Here is a 27,272-nt window from a genome sequence, read left to right as displayed (position 1 = left end):
TAGCATTTTGTACACGAGGAACCTTCGTCCGGCCGAAATTGAACTCTCGACATCTCGGACATAGGCCCAAAGCCCTATAAGCCCGACTCTCCCGGCCTCTTTCAGGGTTAGCATCAGTGGAATGAGGAAGAATAAGTGGTTCCCCATCCCCATTTACTCTTTGAATTTAACTTTTTGTCAAAGAATTCAGAATAGTATACACCAAATTCATTTTCTGGAAATGGAAATACATCAGCAGTAAAAAGCAATAAGTGTAATCTTACTAACTGATTTCTTGATTTACCTCCGTTCGTACTAGAGCGTTCTAAAGTAAGTCAAGACATACCTTATTTTCCCCTTGAAACTATAAAAATTGGCGATTTAATCCAGTTGTTAACAATTGACATATGCTTTTGCTACTAAACTACTAAACTAAATAACCACTTTCAAAATAAGATTTAATCAAATAACATAAAATAAAACATGTTTTAAACTGTAATGGTTAAACAACCTTAAAAGTCTATCACATTTACTTGAGCTTATTAAGATATAAATTCAATCAATAATAAACAAGATGAAAAATTTGAAAATTTATGTTTTGATGATTCCGTACTGGTTTATATTTGAGATAAAACTTTCTTGACTGTAAAAATACGAGGCAAATTCTTTGTTGTTAAATGGTCCCATTGTTCCTCCAAGCTCTTCTGGCAAAAGTTCTTTAGGCACGAATTCGTGCAGGCTTTCCAATTTACTTCCATGAAAATGAACCTACAAATTTCAAATGATAAGTAAATTGTGAAATAAACAATGCATTTTTCAAAAAATTAATAATAAAATGCATCATGTTGCTTAGAACATCCACTATTATTTGATAGAAAAATGTATTATTATCACCACCAAGTTCAATTTTCAATATTTTTTTTAATTAATACTTTCTATTGTTCTGCACTAATTTTATTAAAAATAATTTTTTAAGTAAATTTTATAGTTCTAAAATAAATCTTTTTTTCTACATCATGGCTTTGCTTTCTCAGCTATTTTTTTCCCAAAAAATATTAAAAAGTAATACCAATTTAAAAAGTTATACCGTATTAAAAGTTATATTTCGCCTTATCCGAAACCTGCCAACTGCATGGTGTAATTGAAAACGCGAATCAGCTGATCCTTTTTCAGTTATCTACAGGCCAATCCTTATGCTCCTTTGCAAACTGGAGACGTTTACTCTTGCTTAGGCTGACAGCAGAAGCTATCCCATAGGCACCCAATATCTCCAATACGACGTATTGTATGGTGCACAGCTCGTTCAGAGACGTTCACGGTTGCAACTTCATTAAAATTCCCTTCCATTTAGCCTACTGTTGCTCTTTTGCTGAACTGGACAACTCTGGCAAGTCTTCCTTTCAGTTTGAGTATTCAGTAGCCTGCAACGTCCACAAGCCTGACGTTGAGACCTGGTTTTTGGTAGTCCACTGTACACTTTAGTAATTGCTACCCTCGTACTCTTCACAAGATCAGCCATTTTGCTGATTTTGGTTCAGACACTTCGAGCACCTGCCATAATCCCGCGTTCAAACTGAGTTAAGTCATGTTTTTTGCCCATATATCCGCGCGTAACACAGTGCAAATGATGGTTCACTTGCCTTGCATTCCCTTTTTGCAACTATCTTGCCCTCTATCGGACTGTGGCGCAATAGCTCATTTTGCATAAAACAGTCAGGTGGTCATAATTTGGCCAATCAGTATATATATATATATATATATATATATATATATATATATATATATATATATATATATATATATATATATATATATATATATATATATATATATATATATATGCTACTTGCTTATTCGTTCCCTATTCTAGAAGCACAAGCATGAAACCTAAAATTGTAACATATATACAAGTAATATGAATTGTAAAAAAATTCCATCCCAGAAATATTCCATTTGATTACACTAGCCCGATATCAGCACTAGCCTTCCACTTCTACAATGTATATGTAGAATTTAGCATATCTTCTGATTGCATTGAAAATTTTCTTTAACAAAAACAGAAGAGACAAAATGGACAGAAGACAGAAGTGAAATTTATGCATTAAGTTCAGCTATTTTACATGCATGATATAATAAACTTAATGCTTTTAAAAGTGTAATTAAAAAGCTGTAATTTTTTTTTGAAATAAAAAGAAAAAAATTTAATAACGATGAAAACAGAAACAGAACAAAACAAGAAATAAAGCAAAAACAGAGACTTCACACTTTCTGGGGACAATTAAATCCTAATAAATTCTGAAACTTGGAATTGGATCAAATAGAATATTGCTTAAAAAAATTTAATTTATAAAAAAAAGAGTAAAAAATACCATTAAGAAAAGAGACTTTAAAGCTGAACTTTGATACAAAAAAAATGTTTAAATTCTGGTAACCACGAGAATTATTCAGTTTTTCAATAATGAAACTATTATTTTCTTCAAAAATAAATATTTTAGTATAACTTTCTGTAAAGGCAAATAAATTCTAAGAAGCACCATAAAAGGATTATTTCGTAAGTAAATTAATTTTCTATTCTATAAGAGATACGTTACTATGCATGCCTTTAGCGCTCTCAAACTTTTATCAACAAATAAAAGTTTAAGAAACCTATCTCTGCGAATTATAACATTCTAAAAGATACAAAATCTCTGTAGAGTTGCATAAAATTAGAAAAAAAAGATTACCTAACATAGATTGAAGTCCATTTAGTTATTATAACAAATAGAAACGAAGAATTAAATTTTTTCCCTTTCTCACGCTTTCTAGAACAAACATATTAAATAGTGGATAAACATAGTAGGTAGTGGATAAAAATTTAAAATAGTGGATGATTAAAATATTCATTTAACAAAACAGGATCTAAAGGCCAGCGTATAAATAGATCACATACCTGCCACCTCTTTTGGATTTTCCGGAAGATTTTATTTTCATATTTAAAGTGGTAGTAAGTATATACTATTTTTTTCTTTTATGAACTTAATTTTTAGATGATTTTGATCACCACTGTTCTTACAAACATTAAGCTTATATATTAATATGCGTTACTATCATGGTTGTTAACTTAAGTTTTCTCAAATACAACGTATTTGTTTTCTTAAAATTGAAGTTTTAATTCCATTTTAATACCACTGGGAAAAATGATAATGGAAGGGATTAAAAGTTGGCAGGTATGAGATCAGAATTAAATTTTGTACAAAGGTATTATGTATTCACTCAAGCATACTATTATAAATAATTATCATATTTCACGGTTCAGTTTTGAGCGACGGAATTTCTAATTTCTTATTTGACAACACCTATTTCTTATAATGATAACACGATGTTCGTAATAAATAATTTATATCATAGAGGTCTCTTGTCTACTTTTCATTTGTCGTCATAGCGTTTTCCGTAGTGTTAAATGCAAAAACAGCGAACGAAAATTATCTATCTCTGATTAGCTTCACCATTTTCTTTGCTCTAAAAGCATTGTTTGATATTCAAAGTTTCTTACTGTAAGAATCATATTAGGATTATTCATTCATCATAGAAAGTCGCTGCCATTTGAAAACTTAGAAATTTTTTCACTTTACCATAACCACAAGAACTTGATAATCCATTATAGCCTCCACACGGTTTTTTGTAGGTAGTCCGTTCAGACCACTATAAAGGTAACCAATTAAGAAAGAACCATTTAATACGAAATCTATTAGAAAGTGGTAGCAAATATATGTCTAAAAATTTGTTTAATTTAAGAATATAATTGGCTTGTTTTATTTACTTGTCAACCACTACAGATTCAATTCTCAAATATATATGATAAATTTCTCTCAAGTACTTTTAAAATAGAATTTGGGTTTATGTGCACAAGTGGTTCGCTTTTTAAATAATCTGCGCAGACTACTTTTAAGAAATCGTGTGGAGGCTTTCTAATGTATGATGTGATGTTATAGCCCTATTCTTCTATTCTTGAGTGCACTTCTTATACATTAATACCAAATTATATACCCTTCTCAAAAACAGTATGCTCGGTGGGGTTCAGAATAAGTTATTTCCTAATCTCCCACGATTGCATTAATATATATATATATATATATATATATATATATATATATATATATATATATATATATATATATATATATATATATATATATATATATATATATATATATATATATATATATATATATATATATATATATATATATATATATATATATATATATATATATATATATATATATATATATATATACAGAGAGAGAGAGAGATAACTGTGGAATAAAGATTTTTCTTACTCTTTGTAAGAGTTTCTTTTTGACAAATGGTTTTACTAAGTGATATATAGCTGTTAACGCAGCAGGTTGGTTTACGAAATGGATTCCTTTTACTCGATCCGGCCAACAGTCCTGAAAAATTAAATACGAGTTAATTAAGAGAACATGATGCTTAAATTATTTACATAAACTATTCTTCAAGCAAATTCTGAACCGATTTAAATAGAAACAACACGTGGATAAAATAGAATATGTAAGAACAATTTTTATCTGAATGACTGTTTTAGTTATATGGTATTATATCATATCGCCTTACTACTACTAAGCTTGTTTGAAAACGTGAGCAGAAAACCACAATATAATTTACTCTGAATTTTGAGAGCACAAGCATTATTATTACTATTTACTCTCCAAGATTCCTCCGCACGTCTGAATTAATTTTTAGAAGAGTTGGTTAGTTTATGAACTGCTTGGTCGATTAAGAATTCTTCCAAATGAGAAGTTCGTGACTTCTTTCAGTAATATTCTAGAGTAAGGCACAAAATAATGGAAACACTTCAATACTAACTCCATGTAAACAATATTTCTTTTAGCAGCAAATATTTTGAAAGTTCTTACATGGCAAAACTGTTGATACAATATTAAAGATCATGATTGTAACTTACAGAAATGTTGTTATTTTTACCCCTGCCCATGCAAAATTCGTTGTAGTTTCCAATGCCACTTACCAATACGAGCAAGCTTGCCTAGTGAAACCAAGCGAATTTAAGGAAGAGGGTGCGTTTCTTGTTTTATAGTGGCGCCTTCTATTTCCAAGAATACGTCTTCAGCCCCACACACATCACGGCATATCTTACAGGGTGGTCCCATTCATACATCCATTCATTTATCCACACATCATTATTTTTGGCCTGAAGCAGATAACGATCAATCTCCGATTCAGGACCCTCAGAGGTATTGATTTGTGATGGGAACTTGGAGGACTTTGCAACCCAACAGGTGACGCATGCATCAGTCACCATTTACTACGAGGGGAATATTCGACAGGCGGGGATCCAACAACTACCTCTTGTTGGTCATGGGTCTAACGCCCTACCCTCCTGGCTATCCCGGCATCAGCAAAATCTAAATCTATCAAATTGAGATGAGGGGTCAATAACTTTTTGTAACTCTAGAATCAACAATTTTGAAATATCATTAAAATATGGTATTATGTAAATAAGAATGCTTGCTTACTTGCAGTGAAATGGAAATCAGTGTTTAATTTTCTACATTCATTTCAACGATCAATTTTTTATGGATAGAAATGACACAATTTCCAAAATCATCAAGCATAATTTTTCAAATTTTAAAATATTTCAAAAAATTTGATGATTAGAGGAGGATTATTACACAGAGTATAGAAGTATTTCTCCAATTTTGTCCAACCCTAGTGAAAATTCCTAACTTGTATGTTTAACATTTGGTCGAGATTAATAAAATCTTAGTAAAAATAAAAATACCAATGTATGGAGATATAGTGAAATGTAAAATTTCTCTCGTACAATTTTAAACATAGTTGTCTAATTAATAGAACTTATATGTAAGTTTGAATTATTGGATTAAAAGCAAAATACCCGTTAACCCAATTAAAAATCAGTAAGTCAGTTGCAAGCAACACTACAAAATCATCCACAAAACTGATCGACATAACTTTACTTTATTTAAAAACAACTGGGCACCTGGGCCGCGCAGCGTCCCCTATCCCATTCATCATGAAATTACAACAATGAGTTAAAAACATCTTGAATATAAGCAGTCGTTGTGGTAGATTTACAATAATATTACCATGATTAGAGAAAATACAAACTTGAACAGAGATATTTACAGTAATTGCCATGAAAATATGTACAGAAAATATAACGGTGATTTGAAAAACTGATAGACACAAACCGACACAATAATTCCATTATTTTAAAAATTTATTATCACAACTGGTATTATTTTTTGTCCATGCTTCACGTTATTAGGCATACCCTCCAACTGCTACGGAATTTCCGTAGTTTCAGAAATCTTATTTTCTGACCGTAGCAAAATTAATGTCTTAATATTTAAAAAAAATTAATTTTAGCGTAACTTGTCCACTATTACTTATAAAAGTGCAGGCCATATGGCTAGATTCTTAAGTTCTGATAAAAGTTTTATGAGAGATCCATTTGCTTTAAAAATTTCTACTTTGGTTCGCTACCACTAGAAAGAATTATTTTCAAAATCCTCATAAGTTGGAGGGTATGTTAATAGGTATAGCAAAGCACGTTTTAGCAGTTATCTAATCAAAATAAAGATAAATTATATTTTATACGCAATTCAATACCAACTCATATTTGAAAAAATTTCCACGATCAAGCTCTTTTAATTTGAGACTTATCCCTTTCAAGGGGCCTTAAAAAACCCCTTTACATAATATCTATATTAAAACTGTCTAACATTGATGCAGTTTAAATATGTACCAAATATTCTGATTGTACATATATTAGTATATTTGGTACTTATTAAAACTAAACTAGTTACTATAATATTATAACCAGAACGTTGAGTTCGAATCCCGCCGACCGAAGAAACCCCCCTGCATTAAATGGTGACAGGTGCACGTCAAAATGGTCGGGGTCACAAAGTCCTCCTATTTCCTGTAACAAATCAATACCTCTGGGGGAGCTGAATTGGAGATTGATCGTTTTTAAGTTCAGGTCAAAATTACGATCTATGGATGAATGAATGGATGTATGAATGAGTTCGTCCTGTAAAACGGGCTGTGACGTGAGTGTAGCTGAAATCGTATTCTTGGCGATAGATGACACACCAAAAGACAAAAAACGTACCCTGTTCCTTAAATTCACTTAGATTTCCTAAGCAGGCTTGCTGGTATTGGAAAATGGCATTTAAAACAACAACACTGTTACCAAATTAATTCAAAACAATTTGTTATCATATTAAACATATAAATAAAATAATTAGAGTTAAGTTATGTAATATTAGAGCTAAGAAAGACCTGATTAGAATTAAATTATTGGCTCTAATTAGATTAGAGCTGACCTGATAAGTGGGTTTTCTCCAATCTGGAAAATGTTTTAAGTTTAATAAATCTAGATACATTAAGCTACCAATAGATTTTTTCTTTAAAGGAAATAAACATGATCGCAAAAAAATTAAACTATTATATAACTCTCAAAAGTAAAAATTTTTCGGCTCTCTTGAAAAACCTTGTTTTTTTTTCGAGTCATTAATTTTTTCTCCAGGTCGTAGAAACCTTGTATAATGGCATGGGGAAAAATACGCCTTTTTTTTATATCCTTTTCTGAAAGTTTAAGATTTTGAGAAGTTAACTTTAAAAAAAAAATATGTCTTGTTAGTTACGTTTTATTTATTAGATATTCCTTTCTAAGTTTATGTAATACTTATCTGTCAGCTTTCAGACATTTTGCGTAAAATTTAATTTTTTTGCTTAAAGTGGTAGTAAATTTTGGGCTTTTTATATATATCTTGAATTTATAAATTTGAAAAATAATGGTTTTGACCAGCACTGCATATAAATATACATTAAATACACTGCATATAAATATATAGATATACATATTATACAAAGAGTGTCCGGTATATGTTGCGACGAACTTCTAGGGGAAGTAGGACATGTCATAAGGATTAACCCTTTCGCGCCGACTGTCACAAATACGTGACAGCAAAAAACCGTATCAATCAGGGCAAGAAGATAAAACTGGTAATCAAAGTATTTCTTTAGGAATTTAATTTGTGGGCGGAGTTATAATTTTTTGATTTATTTAATTCACCATTACTTTGTTCAAAATAAAACTATTTAGTTATACTTTGAATTAACATTGATTATATATATGATTAAACTAACAATAATTAAAATAAAAGCAAAGTAAGTCTGTCAAATTAGTAACGACTACATTTAAGTTACCGTTTTTTATTTAATTGCAACTTGATTCTGATTTTGTACGAATGCTTTTCTGAATCACCCGTCCCCAAGGGGTTAAGAATTCCCTAGGAAACCATTTCCTATTACCAACATGTTGTTCGTGTGCCTTTTATTTTTAAATTGCACTTCAATTTTTCTAAAATATTTTAATTTCATGTTAATTTTATAATACTATTATTTTACTTTATTACCCTCGTTAAACAACTGACGCAATTATGAGTTTACGACTACTATACGTTAATATTAGTTATTGTCGAGAGTTCAATTAAAATAGACTCAGAAATGCTGTTTTATCGTTTATCATAATTTAACAATTTGGCGAGCTTATCCAGTTAATCGCCAAATAGTTAAATTATGATAAAACAGCTAATTCTGTACCTATTTGAAGGCAGTTTTGACAATAATCAATAGAAAACAAAAAATTAAGGTTAGTAAAAATACCTGAAGTTCAATGAGACACGATGTAACAGTACATAATAGGATAGCGCCCTTAGCGCCGCACGATAACATGGTGTCCTAGGTAATTCTTAATCCTTTTGATGAACCCTACTTCCCCTAGAAGTTTGTTGAAATATGTATAATTATATACGGGATAACCTGTATATAATTTTGGATATAAAAACATGGTATACAAGGTGGTATATGGTGCTCTTAAGGTCTTAGATAATAAAAAATATATTTCTTTACATGACAGTAAATCAATTTTAATATTTCTACTATCTGGGTAAAACATCATCCAAAAGGTAAAAAGTTGGCATAAATGGTAATGGTTAACTCTTACCTGAAAGGTGTTGATGGTAAATTTTACAAAGGAAAGATTTAAGAACATTGCATAATGTTGAAGAGATATGTTTAAAAAATCTATGATGAGGATCCCTCCACAAATCTGCGTTGCTTCACATTCGAATATAAGTTCGCCGCAGATCAGGACAGTTGCCACAAGATCTTCCAGCTTTACTACATTTATATCGAGCTTCCCTGAAAAATAACACTGCCGTTAAGTAAGGTGTTCCGAAATCACTTGTCATATACTTATTTAAATTTGTGCCAGAATGCATGCCTTAACCCATTTGGAACCTGATTTATTTTAATACCAGTCTAGGAGGAGACAGTCCCGCAGTGGACTGATCGTAAAGACACGGTTCCCAGTAGAACACCGAAGTCAAGCATCGCTGGCTGCTGTCAGTATGCGGGTGGGTGACCACTTTGATCAGCCTACGTAGAGACCGAGAGTGCGCGATATCGGTTCTCGTTAAACTGTTCTACCGTAAAGCATTTGACTCTGCACGCAGGTCATCGGACTGCCAAAGCAGGGGAGCCATCCCCTCTGCACAGGATTAAAATTTGTCTTGTTTTCGGATCATCCTCAGGGATGTTTCCCAGGCCGTCGCCGATAGCCCATTGTACAACTCTAGTGTGACGTTAATAAAGTACCTACCTACCGAAGAGGAGACAGCCAAATTAAAAACTGATAGTAAATTTTTAATTTACGATCATTGTTTTTTCTTATTCCACAAGTAAGAAAAAGTCTAAGAGAAAACAGCCAAATTAAAATCTGACAGTAAGTTATTTATTTAAGATGATTGTTTTTTCTTATTCCACCTTAAGAAAATACCACCAAGTGGAAACGAGGAAACAGCCACATTAAAAACTGATAGTAAGTTTTTATTTGAAGATTAGTGTTTTGTTTTTTCTTATTCAGTCAGCAAAACAAATTTCATACAAAAATAATTACCAGACTACAAATTTGAAGGGTCAAGTAGGAAGAACGGCAAATCAGAAATCACGAGTTCAAAAGACTACTAGGAGAGGAAGAAAAAATGTGATTCAGAAGGATTAAGTTTTTATGCTTTGGAAAAAATATGTTTTTTTTTTCATTCTTTTCTGGCATGTTTATTGTTCCGGGATAGCCTGGCTAGTAGAACGTTTGTCCCATGTCCGAGAAGTCGCGAGTTTGATACCCGCAGACCGAAGACTCTCCGTGTACAAAATGGTAATTGCTACAAGCTAAATTTGTCTGTGTCACAAAGTCCTCCAAGTTCCCATAACAAATCAATACCTCTGGGGATACTGGATCGGAGATTAATCGTGCTCTGGTTCAGATCTAAATGCGACCTGCGGATGGATGGATGGTGTGTGAATATGCCCTCCTTGTAAAACGGGATATGACGTATGTGTGCTGTCTCCGGATCATCCTCAGAGATGCTTCCCAGACCGACGCCAATAGCCCATTGTGAAGCTCTAGTGCTACGTCAATGAATATTCCTTCCTACCTGGCTTGTTTATTTCTTAATTTTAAAGTGTTTTTCAAATATTTAAAATTAAATTGCATTTCAATTGTATTGTTTTAGCGATTTTTCTTACCTTCATTTGCAAGTGTTTCTCATTGGATATTAGAAGTATGTTTGTTCATATAAGACTGGTTAAGAATAGGTTTATTTGTAAGAGTATGGAGAGAGTATAGCTGTATAGAGTATATTAGGTTATGGAGAATATACTCTCGTTGATTATGTACAAGTTAGACTTGAACTATTTAATTTTCTAGATTAATAAAGTTTTTTGGTTATTCAAAGATGAATCTTCCACTTAGCATTTTCCACTGCGAACCAATATATTTCCAGTAAAATAAACGCTAATTTCATATTGCACAGTTTCCATGTTTAACACGTTTACGCCGGGGTGACCCACCGGTCGGTCACGCAAGATTGTCTCTTCTTGGCAGCGCACCGGAGTAAAAACTGGTAACAATACATTTCATTTTTTAGTTTTTTTTTCGACAATAACAAAAATCCGTAACTACCAATTGTTTTCAACGGATGCAATTTTTAAATTGAATTGCTTCTTCGCCGTGATAAATTTCCTAACAGTAAATTGTTATTGTAGAGAATAGATAAACTCCTCCCGAATATTATCTAATATTGAAATAGTTCTTCTACCAGTATTTCCACTTTCCCCGGCGTGAACGTGTTAAATATGTAGAATAAAAGGATATAGGGGTATCTTTTTTTCAACATTTATTTAAGAACTTTAACGGAATTACCGCTACAATTATTTACAGAAGAACTCTTGTCAATCAACAAAGAGTATTTCATGAACAGTTTCACAGATCAAATAATTTTCTGGTTTTCAAGTGTTTCTGTTAAAACCGCAACAGGGAAATCACATTAACTTAGTTCCTAATGATTTCTACTTATACTTGAGATGTCTCTAGAATTAATTGATATTCAATGTGAATGATTATTATGAAGCATTTTAAGTACTTGATTAAGTACAAGTTTTTTAAGTACTTGAACTGAAGTGTCCTTCAAACACAGAAACTTCAATGATATTTTCAAGTTTGTGTTGTTAGTTCAAGATTTATTCCTTTAAGTTTTTTGTTTTGAAATGCACTTAAGGTTCTGTTTTAGTTTGCAAGAAATATCGTTTCTGAAAATATTTCATCATTGCATGGCTTTTGAAATTGAAGTAAGATTTAAAAATAGCCCTTTTTTTCATTTTTAAATAAACTGCTAGCATTATTCGTACGTAGTAAAAGATTTTGCATGTTCACCATACTTTAAGAGTTACTCCTATTTTCTTAACTTAGTTAAACAAGGAGAATTGAGTAGGTTCTTTCAAAATTATTATATTTTATAACCATCATTGAACAGCAGTCCCAATATTGGGTTTATGACTACTAATGTTAAACTCCGTCGCCTTGAAATTTTGAACAAAATTCAGAAGACAAGGGAACTCCTAAATAAAGTATTGGGTGAAATTTGCATTCGAACAGGACTTTTTGAGGGAAATAACCCGCATTTGCGCTACATGGAGAGGAAAACCACGGAAAATTCACACAGTTAGCAAGGGGACTCTAATCCATGATCAGTCAACCACTGAGGATATTTTACGTCAGAACTGTGGTCGGAGCGAGGCGGGTGCGGAATTCGTATCGACCAGCTATCTCTGGGAATAGATCCAGGTTTACCTCATTGGAAGGCGAACGGTTTATCTCTGAGACGTCGGCTCTTTCAAAATTATTGTTTAGGTTGGTTATTTGTTTCTGTTCATATAACTCTCAAATCCACAACCAGCGTTAAAGTACTTACTTTACTTTATTTACAAAAATTGGGCACCTAGGCCACTTAGCGGTCCCTATCCCATACATCTGGAAATTTGCAGAAAATTTATAGTAATAACATTTTGAATTTAGCAGTCGATGTGGTAGCTGATAGAAAAACAAGCACTTTGTAAATATGACATTTCATCGAATCTAGGTTGACATATATAAATATAAACATAATTTGACATATATATATACATAAGTTGACATAAATAAATATTAACATAAATTGATACATATTTCTCTAATTAAATTTCAATATTTTAACTAGCACATATTTAATTATGGCATACATTGAAGTTCATTCGAATACATTGTGGTAGCCATTAAAAAAAATCAAGCCATTTGCTTGTGAAATAATAAAACAATTAAAAAATTTAATATGACAAATTGTCGTTTTTACTCAACACTAGAAATATTGATTGTAGACTAAAATTAAAAATAAAGATAAAACATGATTTGATATGTACAGTAATTGATTTTTGAAAAATGAAAGGCATAATTGATGAGGAACGTTACTCATACTCATATATGTTGGTTATCTTAGCATCAGCCCCGCTAGGGGCTCCAACTAATTCATCTGAGTGGAAATAAATAATAAATCGCCGTAGCGCAACTGAAAGGTGAAAGTTGGGGTTCAGTATCTTTTACTGAGAGAAAATTAAAATGAAGTATTGTGATTGAACAAACAAGTTTAAGAGAGAGAAGAGGTTTTGTGGCAGACTGCCTCGCCTCCCTTCGAGGTATTACCCCCGAGCTTCTCAGGTGCACAGTAGCCACATAGCCTTAGAGAAAGGAGAAATACATAATAAATGCGCAAGATTATTTACAAGTATTTACAGCTATTTACAAAATTTGCGAGGAACGTTAAAGAAATGCTTTAGTAAACTTTTCCATTTAAAATATTGTTTTCCATTGTGGTAGTAAAATTTATTTCACTGTTTTTTTCTTTATAATGGCCTCTGTTAGTCAATAAAAAATATATTGATGTAAATAAGTTATAAAAAATGAACCTTATCGTGTAAAATTGAAAGAAAAAAGTTCTTTCGCTCTTTTTGTTTATGTAGTTACTTTATGCGATTTCTTCCAAATTAAATACTCGATGAATATATAGCGCTTCATAGTTACCTGCTGTCCATATTTCTTATAAACTAATTTTATCCTAATATCATAATCTCCTGTTTTCGCTTTATTCATAGTCAAGACTGAGCTGTGATGACTCAGTGGTTAAGGCACTGAACTGTCATAGTGAAAAACTGGGGTTCGATTCCCAGTGGCGGCTTTAATCGCACACAATTTCATATCAATGGGACTAGCTTGCCTAGGAAGTAAAGGCAATCTGTGTGAAATGTTGATAGGAAAATTTTGAAGCCATAATCTCCATGATTCCCCTGGTCCATAATGGGAATCAAAGCTTAACCCCCCCACCCTCCCCCCCGTAAGGGGGCATCCGGAGAATACTGTGTGCGTGTACGTGACGGGATGTGGCGTGAATGTATACCATGATCCTTTTAAATTTGAGCATAAATACAAATTTTCCTGACCCTGTTTATTAGAGCAACTATGCACTTTCGCACTGGAACTTTTCGCACTGAATAGAAGTTTCCCTTAGACAAACACAGACATAATGATACCAAAGTGCTGTAGTGACCTTTTTCGCCCCTGAGATTTAGTTTACAGCATCATTTTTACCAAATTGATTAAATTACGAAAATGGCATTGTGTTGCCATTTGCCGTTGTCATACTATTGAACTCTGCATGCAACTCAATCGAATATTTTTTTTAAATACTAAAATTTCGGAAGTCCCTGTGGTCATAAAATTTTTTGTTTCCAAAGTGATTACAAATTTTCCATCAAACGTTTTGGGGACTATACTTAAAATTAATTTCCATTCTTTGCCATATAGAACTAGGCAGACATGGTTATGATAATTGTCACTTTTCATACAAGCATTCCAAATTAAAATCCTGGCTATAGCAGGTTGACTTATGTAGTGTTTCTGGCGATATGCTAAAACTCCAAAATATTCATAATTGTCCTCAGATCCTCAGTAACATTAAGAGTCAGAATGCACCACTAGCACCGTGCTAATTAAGAAATATATTTATATTCATTTCAAGATTAGCTCAAGTTCCCTACTAACGCGAGTTTTTTCAACTATATACTCGCAAATTCTAGAGTGAAAATTACAACAACAAATAAAGTTGTTATTCTAAATTATTTTTATCCGAGATATTTTTTCTCCTCATCTCTCTATCCACCTACAATCAGCGTTGACAAAAATTTAATACCAAATTAAAACTGCAAGTAAAATTAAAGATTTTTTTAAAAAAAGAGGAGAGAATCATTCTCATTAAGAAAAATGAAATCAGGCCATAAAATTGGATTGAAGCTTCCAAAAAGCCTCCACAAAACTTTCTTTCAATTTTCATTTCATTGACACAGTTGATAGTTGAGAGAGTGACAACCACTGACATCAACGAAAAAAGTGAAAGACAACCATTTAATGAGTCATGACCTCTTTCATTAAAAACGTGTAATCAGTGAACTTTTCATGAATAAAAACTACCGGATGGGGTAATCAGGAAATAAATGTCACTTGATGATTACACATATATCCGGATTTAACGAAATAATTTAAGAAATGGTATAGAAACTATAAGCTAAAGCCTTCAGATATTCCATTAATTTTGATAGAATTTTAAAAGGCTAACCTTGGCGTAATTAAAACAAAGTGGCATTTAATATAATCCTTTAAATTAATTAGAAGTAGTGGTGAGTGAAAACCCTATAATAATTCTAGTTTACTAAACCAAGACTCAAACAGTAAAACATAGGAATTAGAAATTATTTATTGGCGCAGTCCGGAGAGCAAGTAGTTGGCATATATATATATATATATATATATATATATATATATATATATATATATATATATATATATATATATATATATATATATATATATATATATATATATATATATATATATATATCGCTCATAGGCGATCCGATCAAAAAATCTTATTTTGAGATAAGTGGGTTTAAAGTTTTCATTGCTAAGGAAAATACATAAGAAATGCTTTAGTTTGCTTAAACACGAAGATTACCTTCAAGTTGAGTTATGAGTTGTGCTAGTATTGCTGTTGAAAAGTATGTGTATTTTCATATTTACACCTAATCTTAGTCAAAAACGCGTGTTTTTTTTAGTTGTGCCACTATTGCAGCCTATGAGCGATATATATACTAGCTTATTTTATTAATCTTAATCTTGCTTAATAATTATTAATTATTAGGTTAGCCAGACTGTACAATTTTTACTTTGGTATTGAGTATACGAAACACGGTAATGGTAAAAAATCAATTTTAGGACCATCTATATCTAAAGGGAAAGATCCCTCTCCCATCATCTGAACGGGAAGGGGACATAAATCTGAAGAGGAGGATCCCCCCAGATCTTTCTACGCATAGTATTGCTCAGTGACCAACCGCAGGACTTTCGACACTTTCTTCTACAGTACGATTTACGAGCACGTATATCGCGTGTACTCATCTGTCTTGGTGGAGTCGAGGATCGAACCCCTCTCCCTTCCGAGCGGAGTTCGGTTCTCTAAGTGCTGGGCTACCACAACCTGGTATTTAAGTGATAGTCAGCATACGTTCCTGAATAAACCTTTTTAATCTAGTTGTTTAAAACTTTATCGTAAGCTATTACAGCCTTAGAAATTTTCATTACTCTGAAAAGCTGACTCTTGCTACTTTTTTATTCTTTTCATAATGTGTGGTTATGTAAACAGATAGTGATGGTGGTCTTTTGCGAATTAAGTCAGGATGTTAAACATAGGTTTTTACGTATAAATTTACTCCTCATCCATCCGATAAACCTATCAAAGAGCAGCTTCAAGTGAACCGTGATAAATGAGGACTGTTATTTAACAATGCTGTTTTCTAAGTATGCATTCAGCATGAATAGTTTAAATTTTAACATTCGCCAGATTCAGGAAAAAAAGCGCTATCTGACTTAACCACTCGAAAAGGATATAATAAGCCGCGATGGCTCAGGGGATAGAGCGTTAGCTTTCCTGTGAGGTGAACCGAGTTCGAATCCCCAGCGATGGCTGGTCGAAGCGGATCCACATCCGGCTTGCACTGACCACTGTGCTGACGAGAAATATCCTCATTGGTAGACGGATCATAGGTTAGAGTCCCTTCGCTGTCGGGCTAACCATGGGAGGGTCTAGTGGTCTTTCCTCTCCACCAAACGTAAATGCAGGTTAATTCCATCAAAAAGTCCTCCACGAAGGCAAATTTCTCCCAATTCCTTATTAAGGAGCTCCCTTGTCTTTTGGATTGGGTTCAAAATTACAAGGCTACGAAGTTGAACATTAGTAGTCGTAAACCCAAACAATTGGGTCGGCTGTTCATCGACATTTATAAGATTATTAAAAAAAAGGATGCAAACATGTTGTCGTAGCGTTGATAATGTTAGATTAGTCGCAAATATAGCCTAAACTAGACAAGATTTCTTAATAAATTAATCGGTTAATACAGGGAAACTGATAAATTAATTATAATAGACTTCATTAGATTGTATTTAAGTAATCAGTATACATGAGGCCATAACAAGGCCATATATTTTTATTAATTTACTATGCAAATTTTAAATTTATTTCAAATCTTTGAAAATGTGTTAGTATCTTCAAGATTCCATACTTACGAACACATAGAAAAAGTTATTCCTTTTTCATTTCGATCTGTTTACGATAAAATAGACTTTGGAAGTTTCATAAAATGCAAATAAGAATCATTGAATATTAACTGAACATATACGTAATCTTACCCAATCGAAACATAGCAACGTGAGAACCATCAGATACTCTGTAGGACACATAGTTAATGATGTTCATATCTATGACATTCCTAACATCTGAAGGCTTCAAACACGTAAAGACACCTGAATGTTTCGTCCTAAACTCGTGATAGTTCCGAAATGTCCGAAAAGCCTTTTGGGTGTCGAATTTTTTCACTCTCAGAAAACGTAGAAGAAAACTGTCATCAGTTCGACATTTAATGTCATGCTGTTCTATAAAAAGATTAAATAATTAGATTAATTCCACATTTAAATAGTTAAGGAAACAGAATCTAAGTAAAAAATATCACGAAGCTTTATATAAAATGAAAAAGAGTGTTTGGCTTTAAGTTTAAGAAACGTTTATTAAATTTACTCATACGTGTTTGATAATAATTTACTGTATATTAGAAAAGAAAATTTGAGATTTATTTTCTAAAGACTACTGGGAGAGGAAGAAAAAAAGTGATTTTTTTTTCATATCGCGGAACGATTCTTACATATTATGTTTAGATCCTGTCAAAGCTACCAATTTATTATACACAAGCAATCGAATATCTATTTAGATGACATTATTTGTTTTCCAGTTATGTTGTCTTAGCTTCATTTACGAAGATTTGTTTTAAAATTGTTTGTCTAAATTTCTACAGCAGCCGTACCCCATTTATTTCGGTTTCGGAACCCTAAATAATCAACTTTCTTTTGGCAGAACCAACGCCTCCTACAGCTGAAAGCCTCCACGCGGTTTTTCATAGGTATTCCGATAAGACCACTATGAACACAAACCAGTTTACATTTAATCCAGTTTACATTTAATCCAGTCATTTAATCCAAAATTTATTAAAAATTCGAAAGTGGTAGCAAATATAAATCAAAAAAAAAATTTAACTCATGAATATGATTGGTTTATCTTTATTCACTTGTTAACCACTACCGATTCAATTCTTAAATATATATGGTGAATTTCTCTCGAGTACTTTTAAAATACAATTTGGGTTCATGCGCACAACTGGTTCGCTTTTAAAATGGTCTGCGCAGACTACTTATTAAATCTCGAGTGGTGGCTTGCTGATGTAGGAGGTCATAGCAGAACCCCGACACCATGAATTAGTTTATAAATGTAAGTGGAAACGTTATAACCTATAAAAGACTACTTTTAAAGTATTTAAATAATGGAGTGACGATTTTTCATTATTTTATCATTAATAATCTTAAATTTGGTTTTATGTCCGACAGTTAAATTTGCAGTCCTTCTGCTACATCTAGTCCAGTTACGAATTTGTTTTTTGTGTATATCTATATACAAACTGAAAGTGACTAAAATAAGCCTATTTATGGTTTAGATGAAAACATAAAAGAACTGCTTTAAATGTTGAAAATGGTTATTGAAGAAACATATTTCTTTGCAGTATTTACTTATTTTATTTTGATTTGAAAAGCGCTATGGGAAATACTAATACAATATTTTTAAAAAATGCTTGTAATTTTTGTAATTTATTCAATATATTGTTATTAGAAATATTGTATTTTCCATTAAAAAATGCCATTTCTATTTCTTTGGCATTTTACTTGAAATAATTTCATAAAGGCAACCGAAAGAGTAAATAAATTTTATGAATTATAGGTTTTATATAAATATAATCAGAAGTTTCAAAACGAATCACTAAATATAAAAAGTACTCACTCGCGGAATCCCTTTAAATATTTCACGGAACCCTAGTTCTCCTCGATACCATTTGGGAACTATTGTTCTAAAGTATCTACTGAAGGGTTTTAAGTTCCAATGAAGTTAAGCCTTATCGTATCAAATATTTAAAAAAAAAATGAGTATTTGGCAACCACTAAATATGAACAAAGTATTGGTACTAAAAAATTTTTTCTCCTTTTTTTTTTTTACAGAAAAATACATTTTCCTTGACTATCATAACTTTATTAACATTTTTAGTATCTATGCATGGCTGCCAATTTTCTACGCTCTTTGAGAAAATATCTTCGAGTGGCATCTGAGTTTATGATCCTTTGTTTCTTAAATTAGATTTAAACTTATTTTCCACCCCACTATCTATACATCTATATCTATACATAATAATAAAAGCGGCTGTGTGTGTGTGTGTGTGTGTGTGTGTGTGTGTGTGTGTGTGTGTGTGTGTGTGTGTGTGTGTGTGTGTGTGTGTGTGTGTGTGTGTGTGTGTGTGTGTGTGTGTGTGTGTGTGTGTGTGTGTGTGTGTGTGTGTGTGTGTGTGTGTGTGTGTGTGTGTGTGTGTGTGTGTGTGTGTGTGTGTGTGTGTGTGTGTGTGTGTGTGTGTGTGTGTGTGTGTGTGTGTGTGTGTGTGTGTGTGTGTGTGTGTGTGTGTGTGTGTGTGTGTGTGTGTGTGTGTGTGTGTGTGTGTGTGTGTGTGTGTGTGTGTGTGTGTGTGTGTGTGTGTGTGTGTGTGTGTGTGTGTGTGTGTGTGTGTGTGTGTGTGTGTGTGTGTGTGTGTGTGTGTGTGTGTGTGTGTGTGTGTGTGTGTGTGTGTGTGTGTGTGTGTGTGTGTGTGTGTGTGTGTGTGTGTGTGTGTGTGTGTGTGTGTGTGTGTGTGTGTGTGTGTGTGTGTGTGTGTGTGTGTGTGTGTGTGTGTGTGTGTGTGTGTGTGTGTGTGTGTGTGTGTGTGTGTGTGTGTGTGTGTGTGTGTGTGTGTGTGTGTGTGTGTGTGTGTGTGTGTGTGTGTGTGTGTGTGTGTGTGTGTGTGTGTGTGTGTGTGTGTGTGTGTGTGTGTGTGTGTGTGTGTGTGTGTGTGTGTGTGTGTGTGTGTGTGTGTGTGTGTGTGTGTGTGTGTGTGTGTGTGTGTGTGTGTGTGTGTGTGTGTGTGTGTGTGTGTGTGTGTGTGTGTGTGTGTGTGTGTGTGTGTGTGTGTGTGTGTGTGTGTGTGTGTGTGTGTGTGTGTGTGTGTGTGTGTGTGTGTGTGTGTGTGTAATCACAATATATCGCCCCAGAAGCCTCGCCCGGGCACGAAACTCGGCCCATAATTGTGTTTTGACATAATGAAGAAGTATTTTTTTTCTTTTTCAAAAATTTTGATTAGTTATTTAGTTATCAGTCATTTTGTAAGTCTATGCTTTTCGTCTGCTTTTTCGTCTTCAAAGAGCCATATTCAAAAAACTTTTAAAAAATGCATATACTTTTCTCCACTCTTATAAATGTATGCTAATGCGAACCTCACAATTGAAATATTAATTTTCGACAACTTAAACCAATAATATACGAAGGAATTAATAATTTAATTGTAAAGTTCGCATTAGTTTACATTTATTAAAGTGGAGAAAAGTTTAACTTTTGTATTAAAAATGTGGCAACGTATTCGATGCGTAAATAGAACGCTTCGCTTTGATATATTTGTCGCTGTTCATAATTGTTATAATAAGTTTTTCTTCTTCTTTCCACGCTCTATTTTTTTTTCTTAAGCGAAGACGATAATTTTTATAGCGATATTGTAGTACTTTGTACAACTAAAAATTCTTTTCACAACACTTTAAAAATATTTGCTTTATTTTCTTTATATATACAGAGATCAGTCGGCAAAGAATTCGATTAGGTTGAAAAACATTTCGCTAAAAAGGAACGAATTCCAAAAGAAAAAATAAACAACTTAAAGAATAAAAATGTTGATGCCAGCCAATTTTTTGAAAGTTAACTTAGAAATAACAAACCAAACGATGAACAAAATGACGTAGAAAGCGCAACTAGATCAAAATCATACAAGCACAACTAGATCAAATTATAATACCTGAGTGCTTGACGTAACAGATATAGAAATAGAATTTGATACCATAAAAAATTATATAGAAATAGAAATTGATACCATAAAAAGTTTATTCGTTTTCGTGTTCTTTTCATGTATTTAGCATTTTAGTTCTTTTTTTCCTTAAGCGTTGCAGCTATATAATTTCAAACATCCTCAAGAGCTATAACACATCTGCAGCAGAACTGGATATGAAGACAAAATTGCTGGACAGGAACACTTTAATTGTCCACTAATCTTCAGATTTCCTGCCATGTTTTAAAAAACTTTATTTGTGAAAACCTTCAGCGTGGCGGACAGCTGGCCGCTATAGGCGGCTAGTATGTAAATAATTTGAAATTTCATATGAAATGCAATTTTTTCCTGCTCTCTATACGAGGCTTTTAAAATGTTAGTAAAATTCCCCCAAAACTCTGAAAGCTGTAATTTTTATGTATCACTCTAAAGAATATTTTCAAAAAGCGTTGTAGTTGTCAGGTCTGTATTTGTGTGCTCATGAAAAATTCGGTAAACAATTATATTTTTTACAAACGAAAAATTGTGAATGAAAATAATGCACAGATAATTTTCATTCCTCGAAGAATATCTCTAACTGAAATATTCTTCTGCGATCTTTTTTTTGTTAATCTTTTGAAGATCTATAACATCAACATTTGGCAGAAAAGAGCTATTTGTAATCTGGTAAACGAGATCAATAAGCTAATAGTGTAGTTATTTTAAATCTAGCTTGCTTAATTAAAATAGATAATAATATTAAATTATAACACTCACACACACACACACACACACATACATACATATATATATATATATATATATATATATATATATATATATATATATATATATATATATATATATATATATATATATATATATATTCCATAGCTGCCAACCCGAAAATATTAACTACCCAGAACATTCAAGGAGGTACCCAAGTAACAAAATAACAATTTTTTAAGGTAAACTTATTTTGTTTAAGGCTGCCCCCATTTACAAAGTTTTCAGCACAATTAATCGATTTTCATATCGGTTAAAGCTGTTTGTGTGTAATGGTGGATAAAGTCATTATAAGTTAAATTTATTTAATCATTTGTAAAATTTTAATTTATTATATTTACTACCACTCTAAATATTCATAGAAAAGTGCGCCGATAAATTGGAACTGGTTGGCAGATAAGGTGTTTACATCCACAGTTTACTGCAAGTTTCTCTTAGTATTTTCATTTTCTTTCAGTTATACAAGCAAGGTGCTTGTCTCCCAGTAACAGCCACCCCATAGACTGCTAAACTCAAATTGTTTTTTATTTTAACTTTTTTTTTATTTCATGATGTATGGGATATGGGCCTTCTGCGCGGCACAGGTGCCCAATTTTTTTATAAATAAAGTAAGTAAAACACGGTGCTGATGTAGTTTTTATTCTTTCTGAAATCACATGTAACATACATGACGGACATGGTTTTATTGCAAGCAAATTTTCCTAGAAATAAAACAAGCAGCCCTGAGTAGCGTTCTAATAATAATGAAAAAGTAAAAGAAAATTATAACACTTTTTTGCTAATTTTTCAACGAAACGAGATATTGTAACTGTAGCAATATAAGTGATATTTTTCTCTCCAATTTCTTTGCTCTTTCTTTCATGAAATTTTAAAAACTGTTTTTATAAATAGCAATAAATGTTTATTTCAAGGTATTGTTTAATAAACGTATTTATATTTCATATAGTTTATAAGTGCAGTTTGAATTTAATGCAATTTTATTTCAAAATATTCTTCAACAGTAAACAGCTATTGAAAACTCAAATCTTTAATTTGTGTAAACCTCTACACTATTTTTTTCTAGATTTGATAAATGAGAAATAAAATATTCAAATGTCTCTCAAAAAAACTATGGCTTAACCCCTTGGGGACGGGTGATTCAGAAAAGCATTCGTGCAAAATCAGAATCAAGTTGTATTTAAATAAAAAACGGTAACTTAAATGTAGTCGTTGCTGATTTGACAGACTTACTTTGCTTTTACTTTAATTATTGTTAGTTTAAACATATATATAATCAATGTTAATTCAAAGTATAACTAAATAGTTTTATTTTGAACAAAGTAATGGTGAATTAAATAAATCAAACAATTATAACTCCGCCCACAAATAAACTGCTAAAGAAATACTTTGATTACCAGTTTTATATTTTTACCCTGATTGATACGGTCTTATGCTGTCACGTATTTGTGACAGTCGGCGCGAAAGGGTTAATCATTCTTTTCTTTGCCTCTCAACCATATATTAAAATGCTCTTAACCTCCACACGGTTACTTAAAGGTAGTCCGATTAGACCATTATGAATGTAAACCAGTTTACGAAAGAGCCATAATACAAAATCACGTAAAATACGAAAGTGGTAGCAAATATACGTCTAAAAATTTGTTTAATTTATGAATATGATTAGTTTGTCTTATTTATTTATCAACCACTACAGATTCAATTCTCAAATATATGTGATAAATTGCTCTCAATTACTTTTAAAACAGAATTTGGGTTCATGCGCACAACTGGTTCACTTTTAAAATAGTCTGCGCTGACTACTTATAAGATACCGTGTGGAGACTTAGCCACCCCATTTCAAATTCTCTTAAACAGTGGTTCCCAACTGATATTCCGCTTAACCTTGGAATTCTTTGAACTTGTTCTTTTTAAAAAATAAAAAAAAGAAAAGAAAAAAAAATGATCTTATTATTTAGCTAAATTGTTTTATCTACGAAAATTATCTAATTTGTTTCATGTTTTCTATAAGTTTCTATAATGTCAATATGTTTTGAAATTTTGACTTTTAAAAAAGCTCAGAAACAATTGTTGTATTGTAATTTAATGATTTGGTGACCGTCATTGTCAAGATTGCAGAACATATTTTCCTAAGAAAAATAAAAAATAATAAGCTTTATTGAATGTACTACTTTGTTCATTAGAAGGCAACTTTGGCCTAACTATGATCGGCCTAAAACTAACCATTTCAATTGTATCTGTTTTAGTGAGAAATTAAATAAGTTCTTTTACTATTTGTAATTATAAATTCATATCTACTAATTTTTAATAGAGCAGATTTACTTTTACTGGAGAATTATAGATTACTAGTATTTTCTGTTATTGTTATAGAATTATCTCTGTTGTGTAAATAGCATATTACTTTCAAAGGTCTTCATACAAAATACTAGGTGAAAAATGACTATAATGTCTGACTATTATTTTTTTTAATTAAAAGAAAATGGGCGCCATGGACAAATCGTTTGTTGAAGACAGTAAAGTGTACTATTTCTTGAAGATATTATATTACAAAAAGAAATATGCTGTTTGCTGAACAGTTTAAATTGAGGATTAGCCTTGATGTAATCCAGGATGCTGTTTAAATATTAAAAAAGTACCTTTATAATTCTGCTGCTTTGTCACTAATGCGTCATACCTTTCATTTACTTCATTTTCTTTAGAAAGTTTCTTATAAATTAAATATTTTTTATCGAAACAATATGAAACTTTTTAAAAAAAGAATGCTTAAAATTAATTCCTTAGTTTTCATTTTTAATATTATATTCTATTATAACTATATTACAAAATAATCTATTCTGAATATAATCTTTTTATTTTTAATTAGTATAACTACATACCTGCCAACTCTTCCGGATTTTCCGGAAAATTTTATTTTCGTATTTAAAGTGGTAGTAAATATATACTATTTTTTCTTTTATAAATTTAATTTTTAAATGATTTTGATCACCACTATTCTTACAAAAATTAAGCACATCAATGAATATGCGTTACTATCTTGGTTGTCAACTTAAGTTTTCTCAAATACAACGTAATTGTTTTCTTAAAATTGAAGTTTTATTACCACTGGGAAAAATTATAATGGAAAGGATTAAAAGTTGGCAGGTATGTAACTATATTACAAAAATTATATACTTTAAAATATATTAATACCACATACTTATTTTAAAAATTACTTATTAGCTACTATAATTTTTAAAAAATTTTATGTGTTTTTTTAACATATATCACAGCTACATTTTTGTTCCGTTCTAATTAAAGCAATTTATACCTAATGTTTATTAAATTTTAGTCAGACGCGGATTTGAAGCTAATTATTACTAGCGTTTTAATTACTAACGGGAATCTAGCTATTCAATTGTACTATTAAATTTTCAGAAATTAGAATCTCATTGGATTAGAAATCAGAATCTCATTTTTATTAGATGCAACCTATATTTCCAAAAAAGCAACTACAATAAATAATACTGCTACTTTCTTATAAAGGGACTTTTCCGTCACTTTAGAGTGGGACATCTCTTCTCTTGGGCAGAATATTCTAATGCACCTAATAGTATATATACCATTTTATATTTTGCCGAATTAGTACATAAAAACCATTAATTCAAACTCATGGTTATTTTTTTTAAATAGAATTAATTAAAGCAATATTCTATGAGATTATGCTGAAAATATGAATCTGAAATTATTACATCAGATCGATTTAACAATGCCTCAGAACTTCCTTTTCTGTTTCAAAGTAATAAATGTCTATCCGCCCTAGTTCGTGACACTTTTTTTATAGAAAAGACTGGCATAAAATATTTTCTTATGAGAAAATGTTTTGAAATTTTCATTGTTATTCTGATGCAGCCATTTAATTCTATTTTCTGGAGGAAAAAAAGGGGAGGGGGCTAGTTTTGCTTTGAATTTTACTTTTTTCGGACATTAAGCAATGCGTAGCAGGATTCGTCGCCCTGTTTCAATAAATCTTAATAAAATTAAAAGCAATAACTAGCATTTAGGGCTGTTTTTCAAAAGCTTCGTCGTAGTATGAAATTATGCCTTTTTGCGAATAATATGCTATTTTTATAACTGTTGTCAGTTTGCAACTGTTATTAGTGACTGTTAGGTCAAGTTTAGCATATCTAAAGCCAGCTACGTCTACGCTTATTTTAAAAATAGCGCAAAACATCTATATGAAGAAAAGCCACAGTTTTGTGAAAATAAAAAGCGTTTGTGGTCTAATTTTGTAATATTTAAAAACTTACTCCAATACTGCATTTCCTGGGCTCATAAAAATTTGCAAAAAAGGAGAATAAGGCAGTGATTCTGATAATTTTTATAATTTTGTATAGAAATAGAGTATAAATGTAAAGAAGAGAAAAGTCTCGAAATGGAGAAGCTTGTTAAATAAGATAATGTGAAGATCGAATATAAATGTCGGTACAATAAAGTCTGAAATTTAAGAAACTTATGAAATAGAAAATTTCAAAAATAAAATATAAAATTTTAAAAGTAGAATATAAAATTTTAAAAGTAGAATATAAAATTTTAAAAGTAGAATATAAAATTTTAAAAGTAGAATATAAAATTTTAAAAGTAGAATATAAATGTAAATATGATAGAGTCTCAAAGTTCATAGGCTTGTTAAATAAGAAAATGTAAAGATGGATAATAAATGTACGTGTGATAAAGTCACATAAATAAAGATATATATCGTCAATATATTGTAAAATTCAGGAATAATTGTAATTTTGACAAAGTCTCAAAATTCAGAGGCTTGTTAAATTAGAAAATGTAAAGATGGATTAGAAATGTTAATGTGATAAATCTTCAAATTTAAGAAATTTGTTAAATTAGAAATTGTAAAAATAGTGAATAAATGTAAATATGATAAAGTTTCAAAATTTATGGACTTGTTAAGTAAGAAAATGTAAAAATGGATAATAAATGTAAGTGTGATAAATCCTCAAATTTAAGACATTTTTTAAATTAGAAATTGTAAAAATAGAGAATAAATGTAAATATGACAAAGTCTCTCGAAAAGCACTCATATCTATTATTATCATTGATTGAAGCTCGGTCGCATCAACGCAATACAACGGAAATTCATTGACCTTAGTAAAAAATAAAAAGCAGTGTAGTTCAAAAATATTTTCAAATCAACTTACCTTCAATAAGGTGTTTGAACTCGATCAGAGCTTTCTTTTTCACATCGGCTGTTTCGCCCAATTCTTCGGCGGCTTTCTTACTCAACTCAGGTGTTAGCCCTTTGAACCACAATGGCAACGGCATCATAGTCACTAAGCGGTCAACTCAGAACAATCCTACAATATAGCCCGCCATCTTTTTTTTTCCAATTGCAGCAAATATTAAAACAGAAACAAACAAAAAAGGAACAGAAAAAAGGCAAACAAGTTTCTGTCCGACAGGGGTGTGCTGACGGTCGAAAAGAACTTTCTACTTTTCCGCGTTTCACCGTTCTAGAATAA

At 31.5% G+C, this 27,272-nt stretch overlaps 1 protein-coding gene across 1 annotated transcript; it reads right to left on the bottom strand.

The window, feature by feature from the left end:
- Positions 1–418: 418 nt before the first annotated feature.
- Positions 419–27,272, bottom strand: LOC107456580 (clavesin-1). Its single transcript, XM_016074486.5, has 5 exons — positions 26,952–27,272; positions 17,198–17,440; positions 9,035–9,231; positions 4,299–4,409; positions 419–747 (listed from the first exon to the last, which is right to left on the bottom strand). Exons 1-5 carry the CDS (start codon positions 27,076–27,078, stop codon positions 571–573), a joined length of 855 nt encoding a protein of 284 aa, XP_015929972.2. The 5' UTR covers positions 27,079–27,272; the 3' UTR covers positions 419–570.

Source organism: Parasteatoda tepidariorum, chromosome 5, assembly GCF_982258835.1.
Source record: "Parasteatoda tepidariorum strain Cologne lab strain chromosome 5, Ptep-v5.0, whole genome shotgun sequence".
NCBI lineage: Eukaryota > Metazoa > Arthropoda > Arachnida > Araneae > Theridiidae > Parasteatoda > Parasteatoda tepidariorum.
Note: the sequence above shows the minus strand (reverse complement) of the source record. Positions and strands in the feature narration are given on the sequence as shown.